Below are 27,878 nucleotides of genomic sequence, written 5' to 3' on the forward strand. Positions count from 1 at the left end.
TTTCAAATGAAGATTGGGTCATGTTTGAGAGTTGATTGACAGCATTTTATTTGAAGATTGCTTGCCCATACATAGATGCGGCGATCACATGCCACAGAGACAGGTTTCAGAAAAGAAATGTCCAGAGACACGTGCGTGCTGCCATTCTCTTCTTATCTGCCATCATCATCCATGCATTACTCTTCAAAGCTGTGTGGGCTAGGAGGGGGCAACATGCCAAGCCTTGCTGCTCCACTTGCGGAGTGTTGTTGTTTTGCGTGCGTCCTCCACATGCTATGCGTGTTCCCTCCTGGCTGTGCCTCTCTGTTGACTGTAGTGCGCAAAAAAAGTTTGGATGAGGTGAGGTTCAGGGCAGGGCACTGTTGCTGGACTTGGAGTGGGATATGGGGCAGCAGAGTGGGGTGGGGTGGTAGTGCCTAATGGGTGTAGTAGGCTGCCATCCCAATTTCAGGGGGATGGGACAGAGGGTTGATTTTTTGTGAATTTCTGAAGTTTTTGTGTCTTTGGGGCAGATGGGGGGGCAGAAAGTGGATCTGCCCCAAAAGAGTGGGGTGGGGTGGTAGTGCCTAATGGGTGTAGGCTGCCACCCCAATTTCAGGGGGATGGGACAGAGGGTTGATTTTTTGTGAATTTCTGAAGTTTTTGTGTCTTTGGGGCAGATGGGGGGGCAGAAAGTGGATCTGCCCCAAAATAGTGGGGTGGGGTGGTAGTGCCTAATGGGTGTAGGCTGCCACCCCAATTTCAGGGGGATGGGACAAAGGGCTGATTTTTTGTGAATTTCTGAGGGTTTTCTTGGGTGCAGAGTGCTAGATTGATTCATTCCCATACTCGTCATAGTAATAAAGGAGAGAGTGTGAGAAAGTGAGAGTGTGGGGTCATTTAGAGTTGAGAGTAGTATGATGTGCCTGGCAGGCTGCTGCATAGCTGGCAATAACAGGACACATCACAGTTTTCTGGTGGTATAAGCAGTAATCATGCACACAATCTTGGAAGTATCCCTCTGGATTAACTTTGCTGTGACAATCTCGGAAAGGACCGAACTTGCTGGCGATGAGCCCGCACTCCTTGACAAGACTCCGTTGGCGTCTCTTAATGGCTGCTCGGCCCACACACTCTTCTAAGTCAACCTCTCTGCAGCCTGGTACCTCTCTCACTTTCCAGCTCTGACCAAAAGCTGTTGGATCTGGAGCCACATGGCCATCTCTCGTGGTCATGTCATCTTCTGGGTTGCCATTGAAGTTCCCACAGAGACCAGAAAGGGCCCCGGCATAAGTGCTGGGCACAGACACAGCGACCAGGTTTTGTCAGTCAAAGGTGACTGTCAGGGAGAAGTCAGTCTGGATCACCAAAGTTTGCCCTCTCCTGTTCATGGAAAAGTCATTGTTTCTGCTCCTGTAGGGCAGGTTGTTCAGCAAGCCATTCACCTATGACCCATTCGACAAGGGAGAAAGGGAAATTCAGAAGTGCTACTGTAACATCCCCAGAGCACAAAGTTCAACAACCTCACACAATATCATTTTGAATATATCCAACTCATTTTTTCTTATATGTATTGTGTGCTTTCCTAAAATGTTCAGATACATACATATAAACATAAATTCATACATACATACATACAATCTGTTATGGATTCTCTGTGATGCTCAAGCTGGCACACTTGGTCTTACCTCCTTCATTTCTCTCATACTCTGGAACCAATGGTCACCTTCGGACACATCTCAAACTGTGGGTCCAATGGATTTTGGATAAACTGCCAATCCCCCAGTGCTCTTCCAGACTATCACAAGCTGCAGTATGGGAGACCACAAAGGAGGCCGAACTGGCTGCGCGGGCTTCCTCTGACCCTTGAAGGAAAGCCATGCCAGCCAATAGGGTTTAAGAGGTGGGAGAAGCTTCATCGCTAAAGTGTCCCAAACCAGCGTCACGAAGGGACCTCTGGAGCCTCACTTTTGTAAGTGTAACTTACTTGCAGCTGAGAGTTCCATCAGAGATTTGGAGGAGGAATCGGAACCGTGGCTGGGTCCGGAATCCACAGTTCCGATTATTCCATCATGGAGGGCCAACCTGAGGTCGGTTTGACTCAGGCTTCCCGTGACTTCCGAAGGTGGATTATGGGGAAAGCAGTGCTTGAAGCCAGGTTAATGAATTTTCCTTTAACAATCAAGGGCCAAAAACAGAGATGTGTATGATCTGTTTTGAAATTTTCAAAAACATTGAAAAATGGACATGGGACTAGTGGTGTGCACGGAACCGGCTGGCCTAGCTCGTTTTGAGTCTGAACTGGACTCGAACCCAACTGGGCAAGTTTGGTCCGGCACCCCTCCAAACTCTGCCTCCTGGTTCAGTTCAGTCCGGGGGGTTCGCAGAATTTTTGAAGGGTTTTAAAAAAAATTATCTTAAAACTGGTCTTTGAGGCAGCGGGGTGTGTGTGTGTGTGTGTGTGTGTATGTGTGTGTGTGTGTCTGCGAAGTTTCCCCCTCCCACCACTGGCCTTCAAAATGCCCCCTCGGGCCTTTTCTGCCCATTTTTTGGTCCGTTCGGGCCTTCATAAAATGGAGCGGCAGCCAAAATGGCGGCCGCCGAGCAAGCACAAATGGCCTCTGTGAGAAGGATTGCACACCCGAATAGGGAAAAGGACACCCGATTGCACACCCGAATAGGGAATTGCACACCCGAATATGATTGCACACCCGAATAGGGAAAAGGACCAGCCTTCAAAGAGCAAAGAACACCTGATAAAACTCACCAGAACCTTTCCAGGCTGTTCTCTGCTCTTCACAATGGCTGTGCCATAAATGCTGATCTCCACCCTCTGGAGAAAAGGCACTGACTGGCTGCCTTGATGGTCATTCTGGACAAGCACCAGGAAATCCTCCAGGTCATTTCTCTTCTCACGCAGCCCAGTGAACTGATACACACAGTTCCCCTGGAAGTCGAACCGTTTGCCATCAAAGCTGAGGTAGTGGAGGCCCCCTGAAGCCGAGCAGCTGGTGAAACTGGTGGGGTAGCAGTTCTGGAGGCCGTCCTGCACCTTGCATTGCTCCCCACTCCTGCATCTCGCCGCTTGGCAGGCCACTCGCTTCGTCTCCCGGTCACAAGTGCAGCGTCTCGTGCAGCTGTCGTCTCCCCAGAACTGCTCACCAGGGGAGAAGAGTTTCCCCTCAAAGATACACCCACAGGACGTTGAGGGGATGCACTTCCCAGCATTCAGCACAAAGCCCTCATTGCACTGGCAGGTCTCCACACAAGGCAATGAGGAACAGTTCGTGGGACCAGCTTCGCCGTTGCAGGTGGCAGGACATGGAGGTCCACAGGCCTTGTACTGGCTGTTCTCAGGGCAGGGTAGGGCTGTCAAAGAGACAAGAGAGTCAGCACTGCAAGATTAAATTACCTGGGATTCCTATGCAAAATATATTTTACCAGATTTCACTAGGACAGGGGTTCCCAACCTGTAGTACTCCAGATGTTCCTAAACTACAACTCCCATCCTCCTCAGCTACAACTGATTGTGGCTGGGGATTGTGGGAGTTATCGTTTGGCAACATCTGGAGTACCACCAGTACATCTGGAGTACCACCAGGAGACAGAGGATGAACTTGGATCACAGATCTCCATTTTGTGTTTGCCTGAACCATCTGACAAAGTATTATGTGGATCAAAGGGGTTAGCCACGTGGACACTTCACTGGACTGCTTGGAGGAAGTAAACAATGCAAATATTGGAACATATTGAACACTGCAAAAATATTGGAACATTGAGATCATCAGAGGGGGTTCTGCAACAAGTGCTGACGGTGAGAGAGGATCAATTTTCAAGCACACGGAACAGGGCCTTCTCAGTCATTGCCCCCAGGCGTTGGAATGCTCTCCCAGCTGGCACCTGCTCCTCAGTCTCCTTGACATTTTTTTTTAAGGGAAAAAGTAAAGATGTGGCTCTTCAAGCAGGGAGTGTTCCCTCTAACAGGGATTCCTAGATGTTGTTGACTACAACTCCCACAGTCCCCCAGCTGGGGATTCTGGGAGCTGTAATCAACAGCATCTGGGAATCCCTGTTAGAGGGAACACTGCACCCAGGCTTTTGAATTAAACTATTTTTTTTACTGCTGCTGCTTTGTCTTTTATGTATTATTTTTAATGGGTTATTAAATTTTTAAATAGATTGTTTTTATATTTATATTATCTGAACCTTTGTATTTTAATTATGCATTGTTTTAATTATACTGTAAACTGCTTTGAGATTATTTTAATGAAAAGTGGTATATAAATCAAACAATCAATCAATAAATAAATATTAATTCATGCATTAATAATTAACCTCCTAATCCATGTACCTTGATCCCTCTTTTGCTAAGACATGGAAATTGTCATGCAGACTGACAAAAACATCGTCCCCCATTTTTACTTCCTCTAGGGCAGTAGTTCCCAACCAGGGTTCCTCCAGATGTTGCTGAACTACAACTCCCAGAATCCCCAGCTACAATTTATTATGGCTGAGGATGCTGGGAGTTGTAGTTCGGCAACATCCAGAGGAACCTTGGTTAGGAACCACTGGTCTATGGTAACAACTATAGCTATTGCTAATAAATAGCTCTCTCTCTCTCTCTCTCTCTCTCTCTCTCTCTCTCTCTCTCTCTGTGTGTGTGTGTGTGTAATATGCATTATGCATATATAAGAACCCTGCAAGGGAAGATTCTTCCTTATTGTTCCCACATTGCAGCTGCAGAAGTGAGGCAGAAAGTGGTTTGTTTAGAGCAGGTCTGTTCAACTTAGGTCCCCCAGCTCTTGTTGGACTACCACTCCCATAATCCCCAGTTACAGTGGCCAATAGCCAGGAATTATGGGAGTTGTAGGCCACCATCTGCAGGAGGGCCAAAGTTGAGCAGCCTTGACTTAGGGCCACAGAGTGATGCATCATTCAGTCGAGATCTCATCCCAAGATTTCTCTGCTTACAGTTCATGGCGGCAAGGAAGCAGGTGGGAACCACCAGTTCCCAGTAGGCACCCACTCCCAGCGTAGGCTGGTACTGTCACCCCTTTTGTGTTGTGTGAACCCACCAGTGTCTGGTTGATGAGGATTCCCGTCACCACCCAACATGTGCTGCCCAGCTTCAAGTCTTGGTTACAGATGTCGGGTTGAAGGAGAAATGTGCTGCTCAGCCACCTGACACAACATGAAAGGAGAGGAAGTTCTTGCCCGTGCTGGGAGTGCACGCTTGCTGGAAACCAGAGGTTTCCCCTCCCTGCTGGGCGTAGCTAGGGGAGAGGGGGCCTGTGTTCCACCTTCCCTCCAGCAGCCCCTTGGAGTGAGGGAGATAATGAAGAAAATAGGGAGAGGTGGAGTTGGGGGCCCCTCAGGAGCTTGGGGGCTCGGGTTCTTTGAACCCATACACTGAATTATAGCTACACCCCTGCCTGCCAGCCACCATGAGAGCCAATATGGTATAATGGTTAGAGTGTTGGACTAGGACCAGGGAGACCTGAATTCAAATCCCCACTCAGCCAGAAAACTGACTGGGTGTCTGTGGGCCAGTCATGTATCTCTCAGCCTAACCTACCGCACAGGGTGGTGGTGAGGATAAACATAACCATGGCTCCTTGGAGGAAGAGCAGGATAATGAATGAATGAATGAATGAATGAATGAATGAATGAAATGACATATGAAGCTTCCCACTTCACTTGTTCTCCAAGGTCAAGCAGGATTGCACAAGATTCCTGCAAGGTCAAGCAGGATGAAATTACTATTTATTTATCTGTCTATTTATTTAACATATTTGTATACCGCCCAAAACGCAAGTCTCTGGGTGGCTTACAACAAATCTTTCATTTGCCCTTGCAAACTAAATATGCTATAAAGATGGGTCATATAGTGCCCAAGAGCCACGCAAAGAGGTTCTCTTTGCCATCATCCTGTCATTCTGAAGTCACTTTCTATCGTTCTCTACAGCAGAGAGGACTAGAAACTTGACTGTGGGAGACATTATTTTCTTAAGACGCCATTTCTGTTTTCTGTTCTTCCACTGCAGAAAGAGGAACTGTACTGGCTATACCCTATAGATATATCTGGGGATGTTCCATATCAGAAAACATTTCCATGAAGGAAGTAAAACCTGCTTCCCTTAGTTCTGAATCCATTCTTCTTTTCAACACACACAGGGATACTCACAGCAGCCAGTGGGTGTCCTCCAGTCTGAAATAGCAGCTCCTTCTCCCTGGCAGGCATCTGCATAGTTCTTCAGTGCATCACACAGCACATTCTTGAGGCCATCATTCAAGCTGACATCAAAGACGCAGTCATCTAGAAAGGGCTGAGGGTCAATCACGGCATGGCACTGGCTGAACGGGCCGTCTCCCCCTTTGTTGATCCAGCCACAGAATGGCTCAGCTTTATACTTCTTGGCTTTCTCGGGGGTGTAGCTTTGGCATTCCCCATTGCAATCATCCCAGCAGAACTCATGGCCATCCTTCACCTTCCAGCTTCTCCCAAACTCCACAGGACTGGGGGCCAAGCTCCCATCAGGCATGGTGAAGTCATTATCTGGGTCTCCATTGTAGTCGCCACAAAGGCCGCAGAGGCTCTCCGAAAATCTGCTGGAGATCTTCACCGCCAGGTTGCTGTCCCAGTTGTAGGAGACTCTCAGTGAGAAGTCCGTCTCAATATGGACAGAGATCCCACTCTGGAAGAGCCTCAGTTTCCCCTCCTGCAGGGAGATGGGCAGCTGGGACTGCTGGTAATTCACCTGCACGAGAAGTCAAATGCAACCAATGGAATAGGTAAAGATAAAGTGTGCCGTCAAGTCAGTGGCGACTCATGGCGACCACAGAGCCCCGTGGTTGCCTTTGGTAGAATACAGGAGGGATTTGCCATTGCCATCTCCCACGCAGTCTGAGATGATGCCTTTCAGCATCTTCCTATATCGCTGCTGCCCGATAGAGGAGTTCCCCATAGTCTGGGAAACATACCAGCAGGGATTCGAACCGGCAACCTCTGGCTTCCTAGTCAAGTCATTTCCCCACTGCGCCATTAGGTGGTCACCAATGGAATAAGGAGAATGTTAGTTGATGTTCTGCTAAATAAGATGAATTTAGAGTAGGAATGTTTGCTACCACAAGACCAGAGGAGAGCTGGTCTTGTGGTAGCAAGAATGACTTGTCCCCTTAGCTAAGCAGGGTCTGCCTTGGTTGCAGATTAATGGGAAACTATATGTGTGAGCACTGTAAGAGATTCCCCTCAGGGGATGGAGCTGCTCTGGGAAGAGCATCTAGGTTCCAAGTTCCTTCCCTGGCAGCATCTCCAAGACAGGGCTGAGAGAGAGACTCCTGCCTGCAACCTTGGAGAAGCCGCTGCCAGTCTGTGAAGACAATACTGAGCTAGATAGACCAATGGTCTGACTCAGTATAAGACAGTGTCTTGTGTTCATACCACGAATTTTTATATATTGCTTTTCAACAAAAGTTCCCAAAGCAGTTTACATAGAGAAATAAATAAATATTTTTTAAAAAAGATGGCCTCCTGTTCCCCAAAGGGCTCACAATCTTAAAAGAAACCTAAGATAGACACCAGCCACAGCCACTGGAGAGATGCTGTGCTGGGGTTGGATAGAGCCAGTTGCTCTCCTCTGCTCAATAAAGAGAATCGCCAGTTTAGAAAGGTGCCACTTCGCTCAGTTAGCGGGGATGTAACAATTGTGAGAAAGGGATTTAAAGTAATAGGAGGCCTGGAAAGCAAGAGAAAAGCATGTTTGTCTTTCAGACTTACCCTCACAAGTCCAATCTCATTTCTGGCCATCGCAATGATGGTGTCATAGACTCTGACTGTCACAGAACCAATGTAAGAACCATGAGCATTGCCCCTGTTCTCGTTCTTGGCCTCAACGCTGAAGAAAGGAAGAGTTGGATCTAGACTGCAAGTCTTGGCAATGGTATAGGTGCAGGTGCCCATGAAGTCAAAGTGCTTTCCGTCGAAGGTGTGATAATGAGGGCCTCCATAAGCCCTGCAGATGGATCCAGATTTTGGTACACACATCGGCTGACCTCTTAAGATCTCACACTGCTCCTTACTTCCACATTTCATTGAGCTGCATGAAGACACTGGTTGGCCTAGAACAGAGCAATTGCAATGTAAGTGGAGTAAGACCAACTGGAAATCAGTGCTCACGATGTTAGAGAGATGAGGTCATCGCTCCATGGCAGTGCATCTGCATGCAGTTGGATCCAGGTGCAATCCATGGCATCTCCAGGTAAGACTGGGAAATATTCATCTGGAACCCTGGAGAGTTACTGCCAGTCAGAGTAAACAGTACTGAGATAGACAGAAGGGACAAACAAGGTGTCACTGAAACCATCTCTGTGCTCACAGACTTCTTAGGGTGGTGGTGACTCTCACAGACTTCTTAGGGACTCTCCAATGGGGCCTGCACAAATAGGAGGGGGCCCATGGAAGGTGGTTTGCCAAGGTCCACCTGAAAACTGGAACTGGCCCTGTACCAATAGGTTCAGCTGCTGTGATGGTGAAGAATGTTCATGAACATTCCAACTTCTAAGGGAACAAGGCTGACAAAATGTGTATAGTCCACCTTCTGAGAGGGAAGCAAAGATCCCACACAGATTCAAAAGGGCAGACAAGGGACTGGGCATAGACCTGGGAGGTAGGGGAAATGCGGGGCAGGCAACAAGAGGAAAGACTGATAACCCCTGTGTTAGTCAGTGCAGAATATTGGTAATGGCAGCAGCCATAGGCAGAGATGGAAAATGGAAAGATTCCTTTTACATTCCAGTAGTCACCCAGTGAGATTCTAGAACTGGCATATGTGTCCACATGACCTTTAGACTGCAGTCCAATTACCCATTCAGAACAAGGAAGCACCAGTATTATGCATATATATGAGAATACTTACTGGAAGGGCAAACGGAAGAATAACCATAGCCCCCCATGTATGAAACTCCAAAGATGTAGAGTCCAAAGGGTGTGCTGGGATGCTCCAGGGAGAGGGCACGATCTTCTCTGCCCAGTCTATGTTCAGCCCAGGAATATTCTGTGCCTGGGATGACTCTCCATTGGATGTTTCCCACGGCCTTCCTCTTGAAGGTGATTCCATTGGATTCTGTGCTTTTGGTTATGACGACAGCATAATTATCAGACTTCCTAATCCCATCAATGTGGTAGGATGTGCAATAGCTTGTCAAGGCCGGGATATTGATGAGGAAGGGGTCATAGATCCCTACTCCTGTTTTAGCACCAGTGAAAAAGAAAAGAACCTGGATTCCAGCATCAGCAGAGATATAAAGAGGGTGAGGGCGTTTTACCTCAATCTGGATCACCTGTCCTGCATTTGTATTACGGGAGTTTTGTGTCGGCCCAACTTGGTATCTGATTAAAGTGCTCTGGGAGGTGACAACATACACCACATCAGAACTACTTTGGATGGACAGTGGGGGGACAATGAACGTGGTACCCCAGCTGGAAACAGGCAGGAGCTGTTCAACAACATGGTCACACTGTGTGTTTTGTTTAGCGCAGCTGTGCCCACTCAAGACAGCCACAGGCCCACTTGATTCAACCCTGGTGCCAGATAAATCATCCGAGCTTTGCAGCTGGATTGTTTGGAAGGGTTCGAGGTCAACAACAAGCCTGCTACCTGCAGGATAATCCCGCCCTTTGAAACTCACAGCCCCTTTCAGATGAATGTCAACTCTAGTGGGGTCTTCATGGGCCACCACAGCAAATTCCTTGAAAGTGTTTGACGTGTCACCCACCGGAGTGACCACGTAATACAACAAGCCCAGCTGTTGGACTGGATATACGACTGTGGCAGCACTTGAATAATTCTTGTAGTTATAGGAGAAGACTGAGATGTCTTTGTCAGCTTGGATCAACATAGTCTTATCAAAGGTGTTGGTCCCCAACATCTCTACGAAGCCTGGGAGATGAACAGACACTGTCTGTCCTGCATTGATGGTAGCTCTCTGAAACGTAGAGTTGTTCACTATCACTGTGACAGACGTTGCAGGATGGTACCCAGTGATGAGCAGCCTGAAGTCTGCATTGGGTACTTCTTGCCAGTAGTTCTGCAGAAAGGCTGTGACAAATTCCTTCCCTCTGGGATCTGCTCCACAAGGGCCTGAAGGAGATGAGAAGGAATTACTTGAAAAAGTCAAAGATCATAATGTTAATAATATGGGCAGACACAATTTGGGATACTGTCGACTGTCTGGAATACTTGACTTTTGGAATGGAGTCTTACTGGACTGGAATACTGTCTATGAATTGAGTAGTGTTCAAGCTCTAAGAATATTGAATCTTCTCATCTGATGAAGGCCATATTTGATTTGCAAGTGCTGATGAAAAGGAAAAGAAGCCCCTGTTTGGAGCCATTCTGAATATGATCAGCACTGGGGAGAAGAGCTAGTCTTGTGGTAGGAAGCACTAACTGTCCCCTTTGCTAAGCAGGGTCTTCCGTGGCTTGTAAGATATTCCCCTTAGGGGATGGGGCCACTTTGGGAAGAGTGTCTATATGCTTTCATGCAGAAGGTGCCAAGTTCCCTCCCTGGCATCTCCAAGATAGGGCTGAGAGAGACTTCTGCCTGCAACCTTGGAGAAGCCACTGCCGATCTGTGTAGATTTTACTGAACTAGATGGACCAGTGGTCTGACTCAGCGTTAAAAGGCAGCTTACTATATTCCTATGGTGCCCTCCCTCCATGTCTTTAAAAACCCTTCTCTCTTCATGCACTGATACTCATAGATGCTGAAGGAGAAGTACTCAGCACCAGTAAACTTCCAATCTTATTCCAAATGTCCATTATTGCTGCTTGAATGAGAGAAAATCCGGTGGATGTTCTCAATCCTACTCATAATTTTTCTCTCCTCATTTGCTTCAGTGGCCAGTTAATTCAAAGCAATTTGTGAAATGCATCTTTCACCCTCACCTCTTGGACTGTCTGCCCTTTGGGTGTAAACTCCAGACTTGAGATGGCCCCTTGAATTGGAGGCTGAGTTTCATCTACTGTTGGTCTTCCCATCACAATGAGTTAATATTGGTCCATACTGTATATTAATATGGATCTTTGTCTGAATTTATGTACACATCTAATTCTAAAAAGAGAAAGTGGCTCCCTTTAGATGAACATCAGGGAGCTACTTTCACTTCCTTTTGGGCTCTGGGGAAATCTGGAGAGATCCTGCCCATTCCCATTGTACTATGTCACAGAATCTTAGGATAACCATTTGGAAAAGGAAGGAGAGGGTGAGGTGCTCTCCTCCCCAGTTTACTTACCGCCCAATAGTGCCAAACCAGCCAAAATGAAAATGATCCTCTTGATTGCCATGGCTGAAAAACAGGGGGTGAAGGGGAAATATATTCAGAAGAATATTTCTTTCTTTCTTTCTTTCTTTCTTTCTTTCTTTCTTTCTTTCTTTCTTTCTTTCTTTCTTTCTTTCTTTCTTTCTAAAAGAACAGATAAATGCTGTGCTTAGGAACATGGGAAGCTGCCTTGTGTAGAATCCAAGGGAAAGAGTTGTGGTATGCCAGGATAAGGCAGTGGGGTGGAATTAGGAACATTAACAGTTTAATGAGACAGATATTGTGTACAGAGAGGCAAGCACAGACTGCCTCTTGCTGCTGGCTGTTTGTTAACCCTGCCTCTGTTTTGTTAGTTATCCCTGCATCTTTCCAGCACCTCTTGCTGCTGGCTGCTTGTTAGCCCCGCCTCTACCCCAGGACTGGAATACAAGTAACTAAAGCCCCATTCAAAACCTGGCCTGGATCAAGGAATGGATTAACCCAAAACACCACAACTGGGAATGATGGGAGTTGTAGTTCAACAACAGCTGGAGAGCGAAGGTTGCCTTACCCTTGCCTCGAGGTTCCACAGCTCAGGGAGCCACGGCTAGGGCTTATCTACTCAGCAGGGGGAGGGCTGCCGATCTTAAAGGCTACTTGGCTTGGGGGCGACAGTGCTTCCTGCTGATACCTTGACCTTATTGGGTCAGTGAAGAGAGCAGCAGCGATCACCCTCAGGACGATGATGTTGCTCCGAGACTGCTTGTAATCATCTGTAATAATGAGCCGGGGGGCTTGCAGCTTGACCATTTATTAAGATGAGATCCTGCACTGTTGTGGGAGGTGGAGTGTCAATCCCGTTGTTTCACTGGCTGCCTGAATCAATGAAGTTGTGTTATGCCGGAAAGCCAGGCTCTTGCCTGGCGTGCAGTCCAATTAACACACCAAGAGAGTGGAGGTTCAAACTAAAAAGCAGTTTATTCTGCAGAATAGCAAAGGTGGCACTTTGGGAATAATTTCACAAAGCAAAAGGACACCCCTCCTTTCTCAGAGGGGATTTTTATACATTTCCTTAAGTGATTACAGCATTTCACACGTGACAAGCTACCCCCGCCTTCTTTCCCCCTCCCAACTATTATCTAATTCTCCCTAAATATTCATGTCAATATCAGCAATTTCAAAAGAGCACATCAGTGCAATCATGTCTGACTGGCATGAAGTCATGTAGCAATGTCTAACTACCCACTTCCCCTTTTTCCAGACACTGCAGCAACCTTCATGTCAGTTGCGCCTATTCTTGTATCATCCTTTAAGCAATTCTGATCATAAAGCCCTTATCCATCAACTTTAAGCTGCAAAGAACTATGTAGGGCAGGCGTTCTCATCCTTAGGTCCCCAGATGTTGATAGACTTCAACTCCCATAATCCCCAGCCCCAATGGCCTTTGGTTTGGGATTATGGGAGTTGAAGTCTAATAACATCTGGGGACCCAAGGTTGAGAATCCCTGATGTAGGGGGTGAGAGTCGTGTTTGCACACAAAATGGAGTCAGTCTGGCCTCCTCATATCAGTTGTGGCCCATTACTTCCAGCATAGCCTTGTGTCTTCATTGGCATGGGGACAAACTTAGCTTCCTCTCCACTACTCCATGCAGTAGTGATCTCACCAGTGTTCCCTCTAACCGGGATTCCCAGATGTTGTTGACTACAACTCCCAGAATCCTCAGCCAAAGGCAACTGCAGTTGGATATGCTGGGAGTTGTAGTGAACAACATCTGGGAATCCCGGTTAGAAGGAAGAGTGGAGCCCACCCATTGCATTTGGACAGATGTCCTACTATCAGTGCTGGATCACACCCACTACCATGCTAGCAGCAAGGGAGGAGTGTAGGGTCTGGATCTGGATTTCTATCATTTTGCTAGATATTCATGCCACATCCAAAAACTCTCACCGGAGCCTCTGACCTGAAGCAGCAGAAACAGCTTGCTAGTCTGAAAGCATTATTTGCTCACTGCAACTGGACCTTGTTCAAAGCTAATGCAATAGTCTTTGTCACTCAACCAGAATGTATTTGGAGAAGGGCTGGAAAATAAGCCAATTGTTGAGTAACTAAATTTGTGAGAGTTACGAATTGTTTTTCTCCTGGAGCTTTCCCAGAAGGGTGGCTTTGCTGCAACAGGAAGTGCTTAAGGTTTATAGAGACGTGCACGAAATGAATTTTTCAATTTGTTTCAAATTAAAATTGAATTCCAAAAATTTGTTTCAAATTAGAATAAGATTTGAATATGGTCTGAAAATTCGATTCTAATTAGAATCAAACTTGAATTGATTCAACCCTGTTTGGGTGCCTTTTAAAACCAATCAGGGTGCCGGAATGCTTTTTAAAAGATGCCAAACAGTTCTTGAATTGAATGTTTTATTAGGCTAATGGATACCTGGCGTTCAGGCAACTGAACACAGACAAAGCATGCTTTATAGATTAGGTAGTAATTCAGATTTTGTTCCGAGCAGCCTGGTATCAGCTATTCTTATTGGGATAAGAATCTGGAATGGGATTTGGTTTCTGCTAGCACAAAGGAAATATGGGAGGTGTATGTAATCTTTATATGCAATCTGGAAATGGACGTGTGATTTTTCTGTTATGGAAGGGTATGTATGTATGTATATATGTATGGTCTTTGCTTCATCTGATCTTCTGAGATGGATCTCTCAATAAAGCCACCTTTGAAAGTAATATCAGACTTCCACTGCCCTTGTTGAAATGGACTTACACACACACACAAATCGAAACATAAAAAACAGTCGGGAAGTGGGAGGGGGAATTTTGGGCTAGCTTTACTTATCTGGGGAGAAGTGATTGTGTGGAAGCAAGGCAGAAAAAAAATCTCGGTAGAAGTGATTCTGTGGAAGCAAGGTAGGAGGAAAAGCTGCCCAGGTTTTCCTCCTCCCTGGCTTCCACACAATCACTTCTACTCAGGTTTTCCTCCTACCCTGCTTCTACACAACCAAAAATTGGGAGCACACACGGCTCCCAAACCCAGGTAGAACACAGTTTCTGACTGTGTGAATGACCTCTATATCTTTTAAAATCCACACTGCCACCCCACCTGGTGGCCTGGTGAGCAACGAGGACGGGGCGCATGGCCAGGTCCAGACTCCGAGCAGAGCTGGGCAGTGGTGTGGGGAGACAGCAGTGGACTTACAGACTTGAAATGCCCCACTCCCGCCCCCCCCCACAGCGGCTGCTTCCCCAACTGTCATGAAATGGGCATCTATGCCCAATGGAGGCAGCAGTGTCCACACCTGTCCCACGACCCCCAAGATCCGGCAACCTAAGCCTGCTTGGTAGACAGACCAGCCCTACTTCTGAGGAGGGATTTGAAGGTCCTGAAGGGAGTAGGAGAGCTGTCTCTTACCGTCAGCCCCTCAGCAGACCTGCCTCGGCTTGAGGCAGTAGAAAGAAGCAGGGACGACTGCTCTGCCCATTCTCTTTGTCTTGCTGTAGCCACTTCCCCTTTTATAAGGGAAGCTGCTCAGGAATGCATCAAAGCCTGTTTCAGTGCTTTACGAGAGAACTCTCCAACCCTCCCACCTTTATTGACACACCCACTGAAAGAGCTAAGTAAGCAATATGAAGCCAGAACCTCGCCAGCTCTGGGCTGTTGCTCTTGGCAGCCCTTTAGCCATGGAGTTTGCTACGGGGCTGAGGCTGGGCAGGTCCCAGTGCTGCCCTGATCAGATCAGCTTCCATATTTTCAAAACCTAATTCAGCACAGAAATAGTGGAGTCAATTATTTCTATATAGCAACATAGGAAGCTGCCGTATACTGAGTCAGACCATTGGACTCTCTAGCTCAGTATTGTCTGCACAGACTGGCAGCGGCTTCTCCAAGGTTGCAGGCAGGAATCTCTCTCAGCCCTATCTTGGAGAGGCCAGAGAGGGAACTTGCACCCTTCTGCTCTTCCCAGAGCAGCTCCATCCCCTAAGGGGGATATCTTCCAGTGCTCACGCATGTAGTCTCTCATTCAAATGCAAGCCAGGGCAGACCCTGCTTAGCAAAGGGGACAAGTCATGCTTGCGGCCACAAGACCAGCTGTCCTCTCCTTAAATAGCACCTAATGTTTATAATCAGCATGGTATTAATTAAAGAGATGGCTTTCTCACCCTGATTATACTATAGGCTCTTTTAGATGGTGACACCTGACTAGGTATGAAGGTCCCCCTCCTTATCAGTTTGCTTGGGGCCAAATTTGAGATTCTTATTATGCCACCTAAGGATTTTAGTGGTTCTTGGACTGACACGTAACTGCTTTTGAAGAGATAATCAGAAATGCTCTTCTAATTATTTCTGATTTGGGCTGCAAGCCAGCTTGATCAAAACTCTATCAATTAGTGATGTGAAATTGTAATGATTTGTATCAGTCTAAATATTTTCAAGAAATAACTGACTAAAAAACTAAAGGCCAACAATCTAAACATACAAAACAGTCGGGAAGTGGGAGGGGGAATTTTGGGCCAGCTTTACTGATCTGGGGAGAAGTGATTGTGTGGAAGCAAGGCAGAAAAAAAAATCTCGGTAGAAGTGATTCTGTGGAAGCAAGGTAGGAGGAAAAGCTGCCCAGGTTTTCCTCCTCCCTGGCTTCCACACAATCACTTCTACTCAGGTTTTCCTCCTACCCTGCTTCTACACAACCAAAAATTGGGAGCACACACGGCTCCCAAACCCAGGTAGAACACAGTTTCTGACTGTGTGAATGACCTCTATATCTTTTAAAATCCACACTGCCACCCCACCTGGTGGCCTGGTGAGCAACGAGGACGGGGCGCATGGCCAGGTCCAGACTCCGAGCAGAGCTGGGCAGTGGTGTGGGGAGACAGCAGTGGACTTACAGACTTGAAATGCCCCACTCCCGCCCCCCCCCCACAGCGGCTGCTTCCCCAACTGTCATGAAATGGGCATCTATGCCCAATGGAGGCAGCAGTGTCCACACCTGTCCCACGACCCCCAAGATCCGGCAACCTAGGCCTGCTTGGTAGACAGACCAGCCCTACTTCTGAGGAGGGATTTGAAGGTCCTGAAGGGAGTAGGAGAGCTGTCTCTTACCGTCAGCCCCTCAGCAGACCTGCCTCGGCTTGAGGCAGTAGAAAGAAGCAGGGACGACTGCTCTGCCCATTCTCTTTGTCTTGCTGTAGCCACTTCCCCTCTTATAAGGGAAGGGGCTCGGGAATGCATCAAAGCCTGTTTCAGTGCTTTACGAGAGAACTCTCCAACCCTCCCACCTTTATTGACACACCCACTGAAAGAGCTAAGTAAGCAATATGGAGCCAGAACCTCGCCAGCTCTGGGCTGTTGCTCTTGGCAGCCCTTTAGCCATGGAGTTTGCTACGGGGCTGAGGCTGGGCAGGTCCCAGTGCTGCCCTGATCAGATCAGCTTCCATATTTTCAAAACCTAATTCAGCACAGAAATAGTGGAGTCAATTATTTCTATATAGCAACATAGGAAGCTGCCGTATACTGAGTCAGACCATTGGACTCTCTAGCTCAGTATTGTCTGCACAGACTGGCAGCGGCTTCTCCAAGGTTGCAGGCAGGAATCTCTCTCAGCCCTATCTTGGAGAGGCCAGAGAGGGAACTTGCACCCTTCTGCTCTTCCCAGAGCAGCTCCATCCCCTAAGGGGAATATCTTCCAGTGCTCACGCACGTAGTCTCTCATTCAAATGCAAACCAGGGCAGACCCTGCTTAGCAAAGGGGACAAGTCATGCTTGCGGCCACAAGACCAGCTCTCCTCTCCTTAAATAGCACCTAATGTTTATAATCAGCATGGTATTAATTAAAGAGATGGCTTTCTCACCCTGATTATACTATAGGCTCTTTTAGATGGTGACACCTGACTAGGTATGAAGGTCCCCCTCCTTATCAGTTTGCTTGGGGCCAAATTTGAGATTCTTATTATGCCACCTAAGGATTTTAGTGGTTCTTGGACTGACACGTAACTGCTTTTGAAGAGATAATCAGAAATGCTCTTCTAATTATTTCTGATTTGGGCTGCAAGCCAGCTTGATCAAAACTCTATCAATTAGTGATGTGAAATTGTAATGATTTGTATCAGTCTAAATATTTTCAAGAAATAACTGACTAAAAAACTAAAGGCCAACAATCTAAACATACAAAACAGTCGGGAAGTGGGAGGGGGAATTTTGGGCCAGCTTTACTGATCTCGGTAGAAGTGATTCTGTGGAAGCAAGGTAGGAGGAAAAGCTGCCCAGGTTTTCCTCCTCCCTGGCTTCCACACAATCACTTCTACTCAGGTTTTCCTCCTACCCTGCTTCTACACAACCAAAAATTGGGAGCACACACGGCTCCCAAACCCAGGTAGAACACAGTTTCTGACTGTGTGAATGACCTCTATATCTTTTAAAATCCACACTGCCACCCCACCTGGTGGCCTGGTGAGCAGCGAGGACGGGGCGCATGGCCAGGTCCAGACTCCGAGCAGAGCTGGGCAGTGGTGTGGGGAGACAGCAGTGGACTTACAGACTTGAAATGCCCCACTCCCACGCCCCCCCCCCCCCACCCACAGTGGCTGCTGCCCCAACTGTCATGAAATGGGCAGCTATGCCCAATGGAGGCAGCAGTGTCCACACCTGTCCCACGACCCCCAAGATCCGGCAACCTAAGCCTGCTTGGTAGACAGACCAGCCCTACTTCTGAGGAGGGATTTGAAGGTCCTGAAGGAAGTAGGAGAGCTGTCTCTTACCGTCAGCCCCTCAGCAGACCTGCCTCGGCTTGAGGCAGTAGAAAGAAGCAGGGACGACTGCTCTGCCTATTCTCTTTGTCTTGCTGTAGATAGGAAAATTATTACAAAACGATGTATAGATGGTATCTAACGCCTAAAAAACTGGCATTAATGTATAAAAATGTTCCAAACAAATGTTGGAAGTGTGGGCATACTGAAGGTACTTTTTTTCATATGTGGTGGACATGTGGGAGGGCCAAGGCCTATTGGGACATGATATATAATGAACTGAAGAAGATATTTAAAGTGACATTTCCTAAGAAGCCAGAATTCTTCCTGCTAGGAATAACACAAGGAGCAATTTCTATAAATAATTTAACTTGTTTTATGTATGCTTCTACGGCGGCTAGAATATTATATGCACAGAAATGGAAGACCAACGAACTACCTTCAAAAGAAGATTGGTTGATAAAAACTTTAGAATATGCAGAAATGGCAAAACTTACAACATTGATTAGAGACCAAAGTTTAGAACGCTTCAAGGAAGATTGGAAACCTTTTTTGGTTTATTTAAAGAATTATTTTCCCACTATGGATCTTACAGCAGGATTTGAAATCTGAAATGCAGGATGGGCAGTTTAATGGTGGTGGAAGGTTTAAATTTGTGTTTTTCATTTCTTAATTAATGTTATAACAAGGGTAAAATTTATAGTTGGTATCACGAAAAGAGGTGCACGGGAAGTCAACTTATAAATCTGTTTATTATGACTGTTATGGTTACTATTATTGTTAAAAGTTAATTAAAAAAATTGCAACATGTCTTGCTGTAGCCACTTCCCCTCTTATAAGGGAAGGGGCTCGGGAATGCATCAAAGCCTGTTTCAGTGCTTTACGAGAGAACTCTCCAACCCTCCCACCTTTATTGACACACCCACTGAAAGAGCTAAGTAAGCAATATGGAGCCAGAACCTCGCCAGCTCTGGGCTGTTGCTCTTGGCAGCCCTTTAGCCATGGAGTTTGCTACGGGGCTGAGGCTGGGCAGGTCCCAGTGCTGCCCTGATCAGATCAGCTTCCATATTTTCAAAACCTAATTCAGCACAGAAATAGTGGAGTCAATTATTTCTATATAGCAACATAGGAAGCTGCCGTATACTGAGTCAGACCATTGGACTCTCTAGCTCAGTATTGTCTGCACAGACTGGCAGTGGCTTCTCCAAGGTTGCAGGCAGGAATCTCTCTCAGCCCTATCTTGGAGAGGCCAGAGAGGGAACTTGCACCCTTCTGCTCTTCCCAGAGCAGCTCCATCCCCTAAGGGGAATATCTTCCAGTGCTCACGCACGTAGTCTCTCATTCAAATGCAAACCAGGGCAGACCCTGCTTAGCAAAGGGGACAAGTCATGCTTGCGGCCACAAGACCAGCTCTCCTCTCCTTAAATAGCACCTAATGTTTATAATCAGCATGGTATTAATTAAAGAGATGGCTTTCTCACCCTGATTATACTATAGGCTCTTTTAGATGGTGACACCTGACTAGGTATGAAGGTCCCCCTCCTTATCAGTTTGCTTGGGGCCAAATTTGAGATTCTTATTATGCCACCTAAGGATTTTAGTGGTTCTTGGACTGACACGTAACTGCTTTTGAAGAGATAATCAGAAATGCTCTTCTAATTATTTCTGATTTGGGCTGCAAGCCAGCTTGATCAAAACTCTATCAATTAGTGATGTGAAATTGTAATGATTTGTATCAGTCTAAATATTTTCAAGAAATAACTGACTAAAAAACTAAAGGCCAACAATCTAAACATACAAAACAGTCGGGAAGTGGGAGGGGGAATTTTGGGCCAGCTTTACTGATCTCGGTAGAAGTGATTCTGTGGAAGCAAGGTAGGAGGAAAAGCTGCCCAGGTTTTCCTCCTCCCTGGCTTCCACACAATCACTTCTACTCAGGTTTTCCTCCTACCCTGCTTCTACACAACCAAAAATTGGGAGCACACACGGCTCCCAAACCCAGGTAGAACACAGTTTCTGACTGTGTGAATGACCTCTATATCTTTTAAAATCCACACTGCCACCCCACCTGGTGGCCTGGTGAGCAGCGAGGACGGGGCGCATGGCCAGGTCCAGACTCCGAGCAGAGCTGGGCAGTGGTGTGGGGAGACAGCAGTGGACTTACAGACTTGAAATGCCCCACTCCCACGCCCCCCCCCCCCACCCACAGTGGCTGCTGCCCCAACTGTCATGAAATGGGCAGCTATGCCCAATGGAGGCAGCAGTGTCCACACCTGTCCCACGACCCCCAAGATCCGGCAACCTAAGCCTGCTTGGTAGACAGACCAGCCCTACTTCTGAGGAGGGATTTGAAGGTCCTGAAGGAAGTAGGAGAGCTGTCTCTTACCGTCAGCCCCTCAGCAGACCTGCCTCGGCTTGAGGCAGTAGAAAGAAGCAGGGACGACTGCTCTGCCTATTCTCTTTGTCTTGCTGTAGATAGGAAAATTATTACAAAACGATGTATAGATGGTATCTAACGCCTAAAAAACTGGCATTAATGTATAAAAATGTTCCAAACAAATGTTGGAAGTGTGGGCATACTGAAGGTACTTTTTTTCATATGTGGTGGACATGTGGGAGGGCCAAGGCCTATTGGGACATGATATATAATGAACTGAAGAAGATATTTAAAGTGACATTTCCTAAGAAGCCAGAATTCTTCCTGCTAGGAATAACACAAGGAGCAATTTCTATAAATAATTTAACTTGTTTTATGTATGCTTCTACGGCGGCTAGAATATTATATGCACAGAAATGGAAGACCAACGAACTACCTTCAAAAGAAGATTGGTTGATAAAAACTTTAGAATATGCAGAAATGGCAAAACTTACAACATTGATTAGAGACCAAAGTTTAGAACGCTTCAAGGAAGATTGGAAACCTTTTTTGGTTTATTTAAAGAATTATTTTCCCACTATGGATCTTACAGCAGGATTTGAAATCTGAAATGCAGGATGGGCAGTTTAATGGTGGTGGAAGGTTTAAATTTGTGTTTTTCATTTCTTAATTAATGTTATAACAAGGGTAAAATTTATAGTTGGTATCACGAAAAGAGGTGCACGGGAAGTCAACTTATAAATCTGTTTATTATGACTGTTATGGTTACTATTATTGTTAAAAGTTAATTAAAAAAATTGCAACATGTCTTGCTGTAGCCACTTCCCCTCTTATAAGGGAAGGGGCTCGGGAATGCATCAAAGCCTGTTTCAGTGCTTTACGAGAGAACTCTCCAACCCTCCCACCTTTATTGACACACCCACTGAAAGAGCTAAGTAAGCAATATGAAGCCAGAACCTTGCCAGCTCTGGGCTGTTGCTCTTGGCAGCCCTTTAGCCATGGAGTTTGCTACGGGGCTGAGGCTGGGCAGGTCCCAGTGCTGCCCTGATCAGATCAGCTTCCATATTTTCAAAACCTAATTCAGCACAGAAATAGTGGAGTCAATTATTTCTATATAGCAACATAGGAAGCTGCCGTATACTGAGTCAGACCATTGGACTCTCTAGCTCAGTATTGTCTGCACAGACTGGCAGTGGCTTCTCCAAGGTTGCAGGCAGGAATCTCTCTCAGCCCTATCTTGGAGAGGCCAGAGAGGGAACTTGCACCCTTCTGCTCTTCCCAGAGCAGCTCCATCCCCTAAGGGGAATATCTTCCAGTGCTCACGCACGTAGTCTCTCATTCAAATGCAAACCAGGGCAGACCCTGCTTAGCAAAGGGGACAAGTCATGCTTGCGGCCACAAGACCAGCTCTCCTCTCCTTAAATAGCACCTAATGTTTATAATCAGCATGGTATTAATTAAAGAGATGGCTTTCTCACCCTGATTATACTATAGGCTCTTTTAGATGGTGACACCTGACTAGGTATGAAGGTCCCCCTCCTTATCAGTTTGCTTGGGGCCAAATTTGAGATTCTTATTATGCCACCTAAGGATTTTAGTGGTTCTTGGACTGACACGTAACTGCTTTTGAAGAGATAATCAGAAATGCTCTTCTAATTATTTCTGATTTGGGCTGCAAGCCAGCTTGATCAAAACTCTATCAATTAGTGATGTGAAATTGTAATGATTTGTATCAGTCTAAATATTTTCAAGAAATAACTGACTAAAAAACTAAAGGCCAACAATCTAAACATACAAAACAGTCGGGAAGTGGGAGGGGGAATTTTGGGCCAGCTTTACTGATCTCGGTAGAAGTGATTCTGTGGAAGCAAGGTAGGAGGAAAAGCTGCCCAGGTTTTCCTCCTCCCTGGCTTCCACACAATCACTTCTACTCAGGTTTTCCTCCTACCCTGCTTCTACACAACCAAAAATTGGGAGCACACACGGCTCCCAAACCCAGGTAGAACACAGTTTCTGACTGTGTGAATGACCTCTATATCTTTTAAAATCCACACTGCCACCCCACCTGGTGGCCTGGTGAGCAGCGAGGACGGGGCGCATGGCCAGGTCCAGACTCCGAGCAGAGCTGGGCAGTGGTGTGGGGAGACAGCAGTGGACTTACAGACTTGAAATGCCCCACTCCCACGCCCCCCCCCCCCACCCACAGTGGCTGCTGCCCCAACTGTCATGAAATGGGCAGCTATGCCCAATGGAGGCAGCAGTGTCCACACCTGTCCCACGACCCCCAAGATCCGGCAACCTAAGCCTGCTTGGTAGACAGACCAGCCCTACTTCTGAGGAGGGATTTGAAGGTCCTGAAGGAAGTAGGAGAGCTGTCTCTTACCGTCAGCCCCTCAGCAGACCTGCCTCGGCTTGAGGCAGTAGAAAGAAGCAGGGACGACTGCTCTGCCTATTCTCTTTGTCTTGCTGTAGATAGGAAAATTATTACAAAACGATGTATAGATGGTATCTAACGCCTAAAAAACTGGCATTAATGTATAAAAATGTTCCAAACAAATGTTGGAAGTGTGGGCATACTGAAGGTACTTTTTTTCATATGTGGTGGACATGTGGGAGGGCCAAGGCCTATTGGGACATGATATATAATGAACTGAAGAAGATATTTAAAGTGACATTTCCTAAGAAGCCAGAATTCTTCCTGCTAGGAATAACACAAGGAGCAATTTCTATAAATAATTTAACTTGTTTTATGTATGCTTCTACGGCGGCTAGAATATTATATGCACAGAAATGGAAGACCAACGAACTACCTTCAAAAGAAGATTGGTTGATAAAAACTTTAGAATATGCAGAAATGGCAAAACTTACAACATTGATTAGAGACCAAAGTTTAGAACGCTTCAAGGAAGATTGGAAACCTTTTTTGGTTTATTTAAAGAATTATTTTCCCACTATGGATCTTACAGCAGGATTTGAAATCTGAAATGCAGGATGGGCAGTTTAATGGTGGTGGAAGGTTTAAATTTGTGTTTTTCATTTCTTAATTAATGTTATAACAAGGGTAAAATTTATAGTTGGTATCACGAAAAGAGGTGCACGGGAAGTCAACTTATAAATCTGTTTATTATGACTGTTATGGTTACTATTATTGTTAAAAGTTAATTAAAAAAATTGCAACATGTCTTGCTGTAGCCACTTCCCCTTTTATAAGGGAAGCTGCTCAGGAATGCATCAAAGCCTGTTTCAGTGCTTTACGAGAGAACTCTCCAACCCTCCCACCTTTATTGACACACCCACTGAAAGAGCTAAGTAAGCAATATGAAGCCAGAACCTCGCCAGCTCTGGGCTGTTGCTCTTGGCAGCCCTTTAGCCATGGAGTTTGCTACGGGGCTGAGGCTGGGCAGGTCCCAGTGCTGCCCTGATCAGATCAGCTTCCATATTTTCAAAACCTAATTCAGCACAGAAATAGTGGAGCCAATTATTTCTATTTAGCAACATAGGAAGCTGCCGTATACTGAGTCAGACCATTGGACTCTCTAGCTCAGTATTGTCTGCACAGACTGGCAGTGGCTTCTCCAAGGTTGCAGGCAGGAGTCTCTCTCAGCCCTATCTTGGAGAGGCCAGAGAGGGAACTTGCACCCTTCTGCTCTTCCCAGAGCAGCTCCATCCCCTAAGGGGGATATCTTCCAGTGCTCACGCACGTAGTCTCTCATTCAAGTGCAAACCAGGGCAGACCCTGCTTAGCAAAGGGGACAAGTCATGCTTGCGGCCACAAGACCAGCTCTCCTCTCCTTAAATAGCACCTAATGTTTATAATCAGCATGGTATTAATTAAAGAGATGGCTTTCTCACCCTGATTATACTATAGGCTCTTTTAGATGGTGACACCTGACTAGGTATGAAGGTCCCCCTCCTTATCAGTTTGCTTGGGGCCAAATTTGAGATTCTTATTATGCCACCTAAGGATTTTAGTGGTTCTTGGACTGACACGTAACTGCTTTTGAAGAGATAATCAGAAATGCTCTTCTAATTATTTCTGATTTGGGCTGCAAGCCAGCTTGATCAAAACTCTATCAATTAGTGATGTGAAATTGTAATGATTTGTATCAGTCTAAATATTTTCAAGAAATAACTGACTAAAAAACTAAAGGCCAACAATCTAAACATACAAAACAGTCGGGAAGTGGGAGGGGGAATTTTGGGCCAGCTTTACTGATCTCGGTAGAAGTGATTCTGTGGAAGCAAGGTAGGAGGAAAAGCTGCCCAGGTTTTCCTCCTCCCTGGCTTCCACACAATCACTTCTACTCAGGTTTTCCTCCTACCCTGCTTCTACACAACCAAAAATTGGGAGCACACACGGCTCCCAAACCCAGGTAGAACACAGTTTCTGACTGTGTGAATGACCTCTATATCTTTTAAAATCCACACTGCCACCCCACCTGGTGGCCTGCTGAGCAGCGAGGATGGGGCGCATGGCCAGGTCCAGACTCCGAGCAGAGCTGGGCAGTGGTGTGGGGAGACAGCAGTGGACTTACAGACTTGAAATGCCCCACTCCCGCCCCCCCCCCCCCACCCACCCACAGCGGCTGCTGCCTCAACTGTCATGAAATGGGCAGCTATGCCCAATGGAGGCAGCAGTGTCCACACCTGTCCCACGACCCCCAAGATCCGGCAACCTAAGCCTGCTTGGTAGACAGACCAGCCCTACTTCTGAGGAGGGATTTGAAGGTCCTGAAGGAAGTAGGAGAGCTGTCTCTTACCGTCAGCCCCTCAGCAGACCTGCCTCGGCTTGAGGCAGTAGAAAGAAGCAGGGACGACTGCTCTGCCTATTCTCTTTGTCTTGCTGTAGATAGGAAAATTATTACAAAACGATGTATAGATGGTATCTAACGCCTAAAAAACTGGCATTAATGTATAAAAATGTTCCAAACAAATGTTGGAAGTGTGGGCATACTGAAGGTACTTTTTTTCATATGTGGTGGACATGTGGGAGGGCCAAGGCCTATTGGGACATGATATATAATGAACTGAAGAAGATATTTAAAGTGACATTTCCTAAGAAGCCAGAATTCTTCCTGCTAGGAATAACACAAGGAGCAATTTCTATAAATAATTTAACTTGTTTTATGTATGCTTCTACGGCGGCTAGAATATTATATGCACAGAAATGGAAGACCAACGAACTACCTTCAAAAGAAGATTGGTTGATAAAAACTTTAGAATATGCAGAAATGGCAAAACTTACAACATTGATTAGAGACCAAAGTTTAGAACGCTTCAAGGAAGATTGGAAACCTTTTTTGGTTTATTTAAAGAATTATTTTCCCACTATGGATCTTACAGCAGGATTTGAAATCTGAAATGCAGGATGGGCAGTTTAATGGTGGTGGAAGGTTTAAATTTGTGTTTTTCATTTCTTAATTAATGTTATAACAAGGGTAAAATTTATAGTTGGTATCACGAAAAGAGGTGCACGGGAAGTCAACTTATAAATCTGTTTATTATGACTGTTATGGTTACTATTATTGTTAAAAGTTAATTAAAAAAATTGCAACATGTCTTGCTGTAGCCACTTCCCCTTTTATAAGGGAAGCTGCTCAGGAATGCATCAAAGCCTGTTTCAGTGCTTTACGAGAGAACTCTCCAACCCTCCCACCTTTATTGACACACCCACTGAAAGAGCTAAGTAAGCAATATGAAGCCAGAACCTTGCCAGCTCTGGGCTGTTGCTCTTGGCAGCCCTTTAGCCATGGAGTTTGCTACGGGGCTGAGGCTGGGCAGGTCCCAGTGCTGCCCTGATCAGATCAGCTTCCATATTTTCAAAACCTAATTCAGCACAGAAATAGTGGAGTCAATTATTTCTATTTAGCAACATAGGAAGCTGCCGTATACTGAGTCAGACCATTGGACTCTCTAGCTCAGTATTGTCTGCACAGACTGGCAGTGGCTTCTCCAAGGTGCAGGCAGGAATCTCTCTCAGCCCTATCTTGGAGAGGCCAGAGAGGGAACTTGCACCCTTCTGCTCTTCCCAGAGCAGCTCCATCCCCTAAGGGGGATATCTTCCAGTGCTCACGCATGTAGTCTCTCATTCAAATGCAAGCCAGGGCAGACCCTGCTTAGCAAAGGGGACAAGTCATGCTTGCGGCCACAAGACCAGCTCTCCTCTCCTTAAATAGCACCTAATGTTTATAATCAGCATGGTATTAATTAAAGAGATGGCTTTCTCACCCTGATTATACTATAGGCTCTTTTAGATGGTGACACCTGACTAGGTATGAAGGTCCCCCTCCTTATCAGTTTGCTTGCGGCCAAATTTGAGATTCTTATTATGCCACCTAAGGATTTTAGTGGTTCTTGGACTGACACGTAACTGCTTTTGAAGAGATAATCAGAAATGCTCTTCTAATTATTTCTGATTTGGGCTGCAAGCCAGCTTGATCAAAACTCTATCAATTAGTGATGTGAAATTGTAATGATTTGTATCAGTCTAAATATTTTCAAGAAATAACTGACTAAAAAACTAAAGGCCAACAATCTAAACATACAAAACAGTCGGGAAGTGGGAGGGGGAATTTTGGGCCAGCTTTACTGATCTGGGGAGAAGTGATTGTGTGGAAGCAAGGCAGAAAAAAAATCTCGGTAGAAGTGATTGTGTGGAAGCAAGGTAGGAGGAAAAGCTGCCCAGGTTTTCCTCCTCCCTGGCTTCCACACAATCACTTCTACTCAGGTTTTCCTCCTACCCTGCTTCTACACAACCAAAAATTGGGAGCACACACGGCTCCCAAACCCAGGTAGAACACAGTTTCTGACTGTGTGAATGACCTCTATATCTTTTAAAATCCACACTGCCACCCCACCTGGTAGCCTGGTGAGCAGCGAGGACGGGGCGCATGGCCAGGTCCAGACTCCGAGCAGAGCTGGGCAGTGGTGTGGGGAGACAGCAGTGGACTTACAGACTTGAAATGCCCCACTCCCACGCCCCCCCCCCACCCACAGTGGCTGCTGCCCCAACTGTCATGAAATGGGCAGCTATGCCCAATGGAGGCAGCAGTGTCCACACCTGTCCCACGACCCCCAAGATCCGGCAACCTAAGCCTGCTTGGTAGACAGACCAGCCCTACTTCTGAGGAGGGATTTGAAGGTCCTGAAGGGAGTAGGAGAGCTGTCTCTTACCGTCAGCCCCTCAGCAGACCTGCCTCGGCTTGAGGCAGTAGAAAGAAGCAGGGACGACTGCTCTGCCCGTTCTCTTTGTCTTGCTGTAGCCACTTCCCCTTTTATAAGGGAAGGGGCTCGGGAATGCATCAAAGCCTGTTTCAGTGCTTTACCAGAGAACTCTCCAACCCTCCCACCTTTATTGACACACCCACTGAAAGAGCTAAGTAAGCAATATGAAGCCAGAACCTCGCCAGCTCTGGGCTGTTGCTCTTGGCAGCCCTTTAGCCATGGAGTTTGCTACGGGGCTGAGGCTGGGCAGGTC

General features: G+C 46.4%; 1 protein-coding gene across 6 annotated transcripts; it reads right to left on the bottom strand.

Annotated features, from left to right (window-relative positions):
* Positions 1-23: 23 nt before the first annotated feature.
* On the bottom strand, positions 24-27,662 carry LOC128332447 (IgGFc-binding protein-like). 6 transcript variants are annotated; one of them, XM_053266728.1, is made up of 7 exons: positions 27,575-27,662; positions 11,273-11,443; positions 8,895-10,118; positions 7,757-8,097; positions 6,164-6,737; positions 2,747-3,348; positions 24-1,424 (listed from the first exon to the last, which is right to left on the bottom strand). In XM_053266728.1, the coding sequence occupies exons 2-7, from the start codon at positions 11,322-11,324 to the stop codon at positions 1,305-1,307; spliced, it is 2,913 nt and encodes a 970-aa protein (XP_053122703.1). In that variant the 5' UTR covers positions 11,325-11,443; positions 27,575-27,662; the 3' UTR covers positions 24-1,304. The 6 variants fall into 6 exon arrangements, with proteins under 6 accessions (XP_053122703.1, XP_053122705.1, XP_053122701.1 ...); XM_053266730.1 differs by lacking the exon at positions 27,575-27,662 and adding an exon at positions 14,693-14,830 and having other exon boundaries at positions 11,273-11,423; XM_053266726.1 differs by lacking the exon at positions 27,575-27,662 and adding an exon at positions 14,693-14,822 and having other exon boundaries at positions 11,273-11,435.
* Between the last annotated feature and the right edge of the window lie 216 nt (positions 27,663-27,878).

This window comes from Hemicordylus capensis, chromosome 7, assembly GCF_027244095.1.
Source record: "Hemicordylus capensis ecotype Gifberg chromosome 7, rHemCap1.1.pri, whole genome shotgun sequence".
NCBI classification, from domain to species: Eukaryota; Metazoa; Chordata; class Lepidosauria; order Squamata; family Cordylidae; genus Hemicordylus; species Hemicordylus capensis.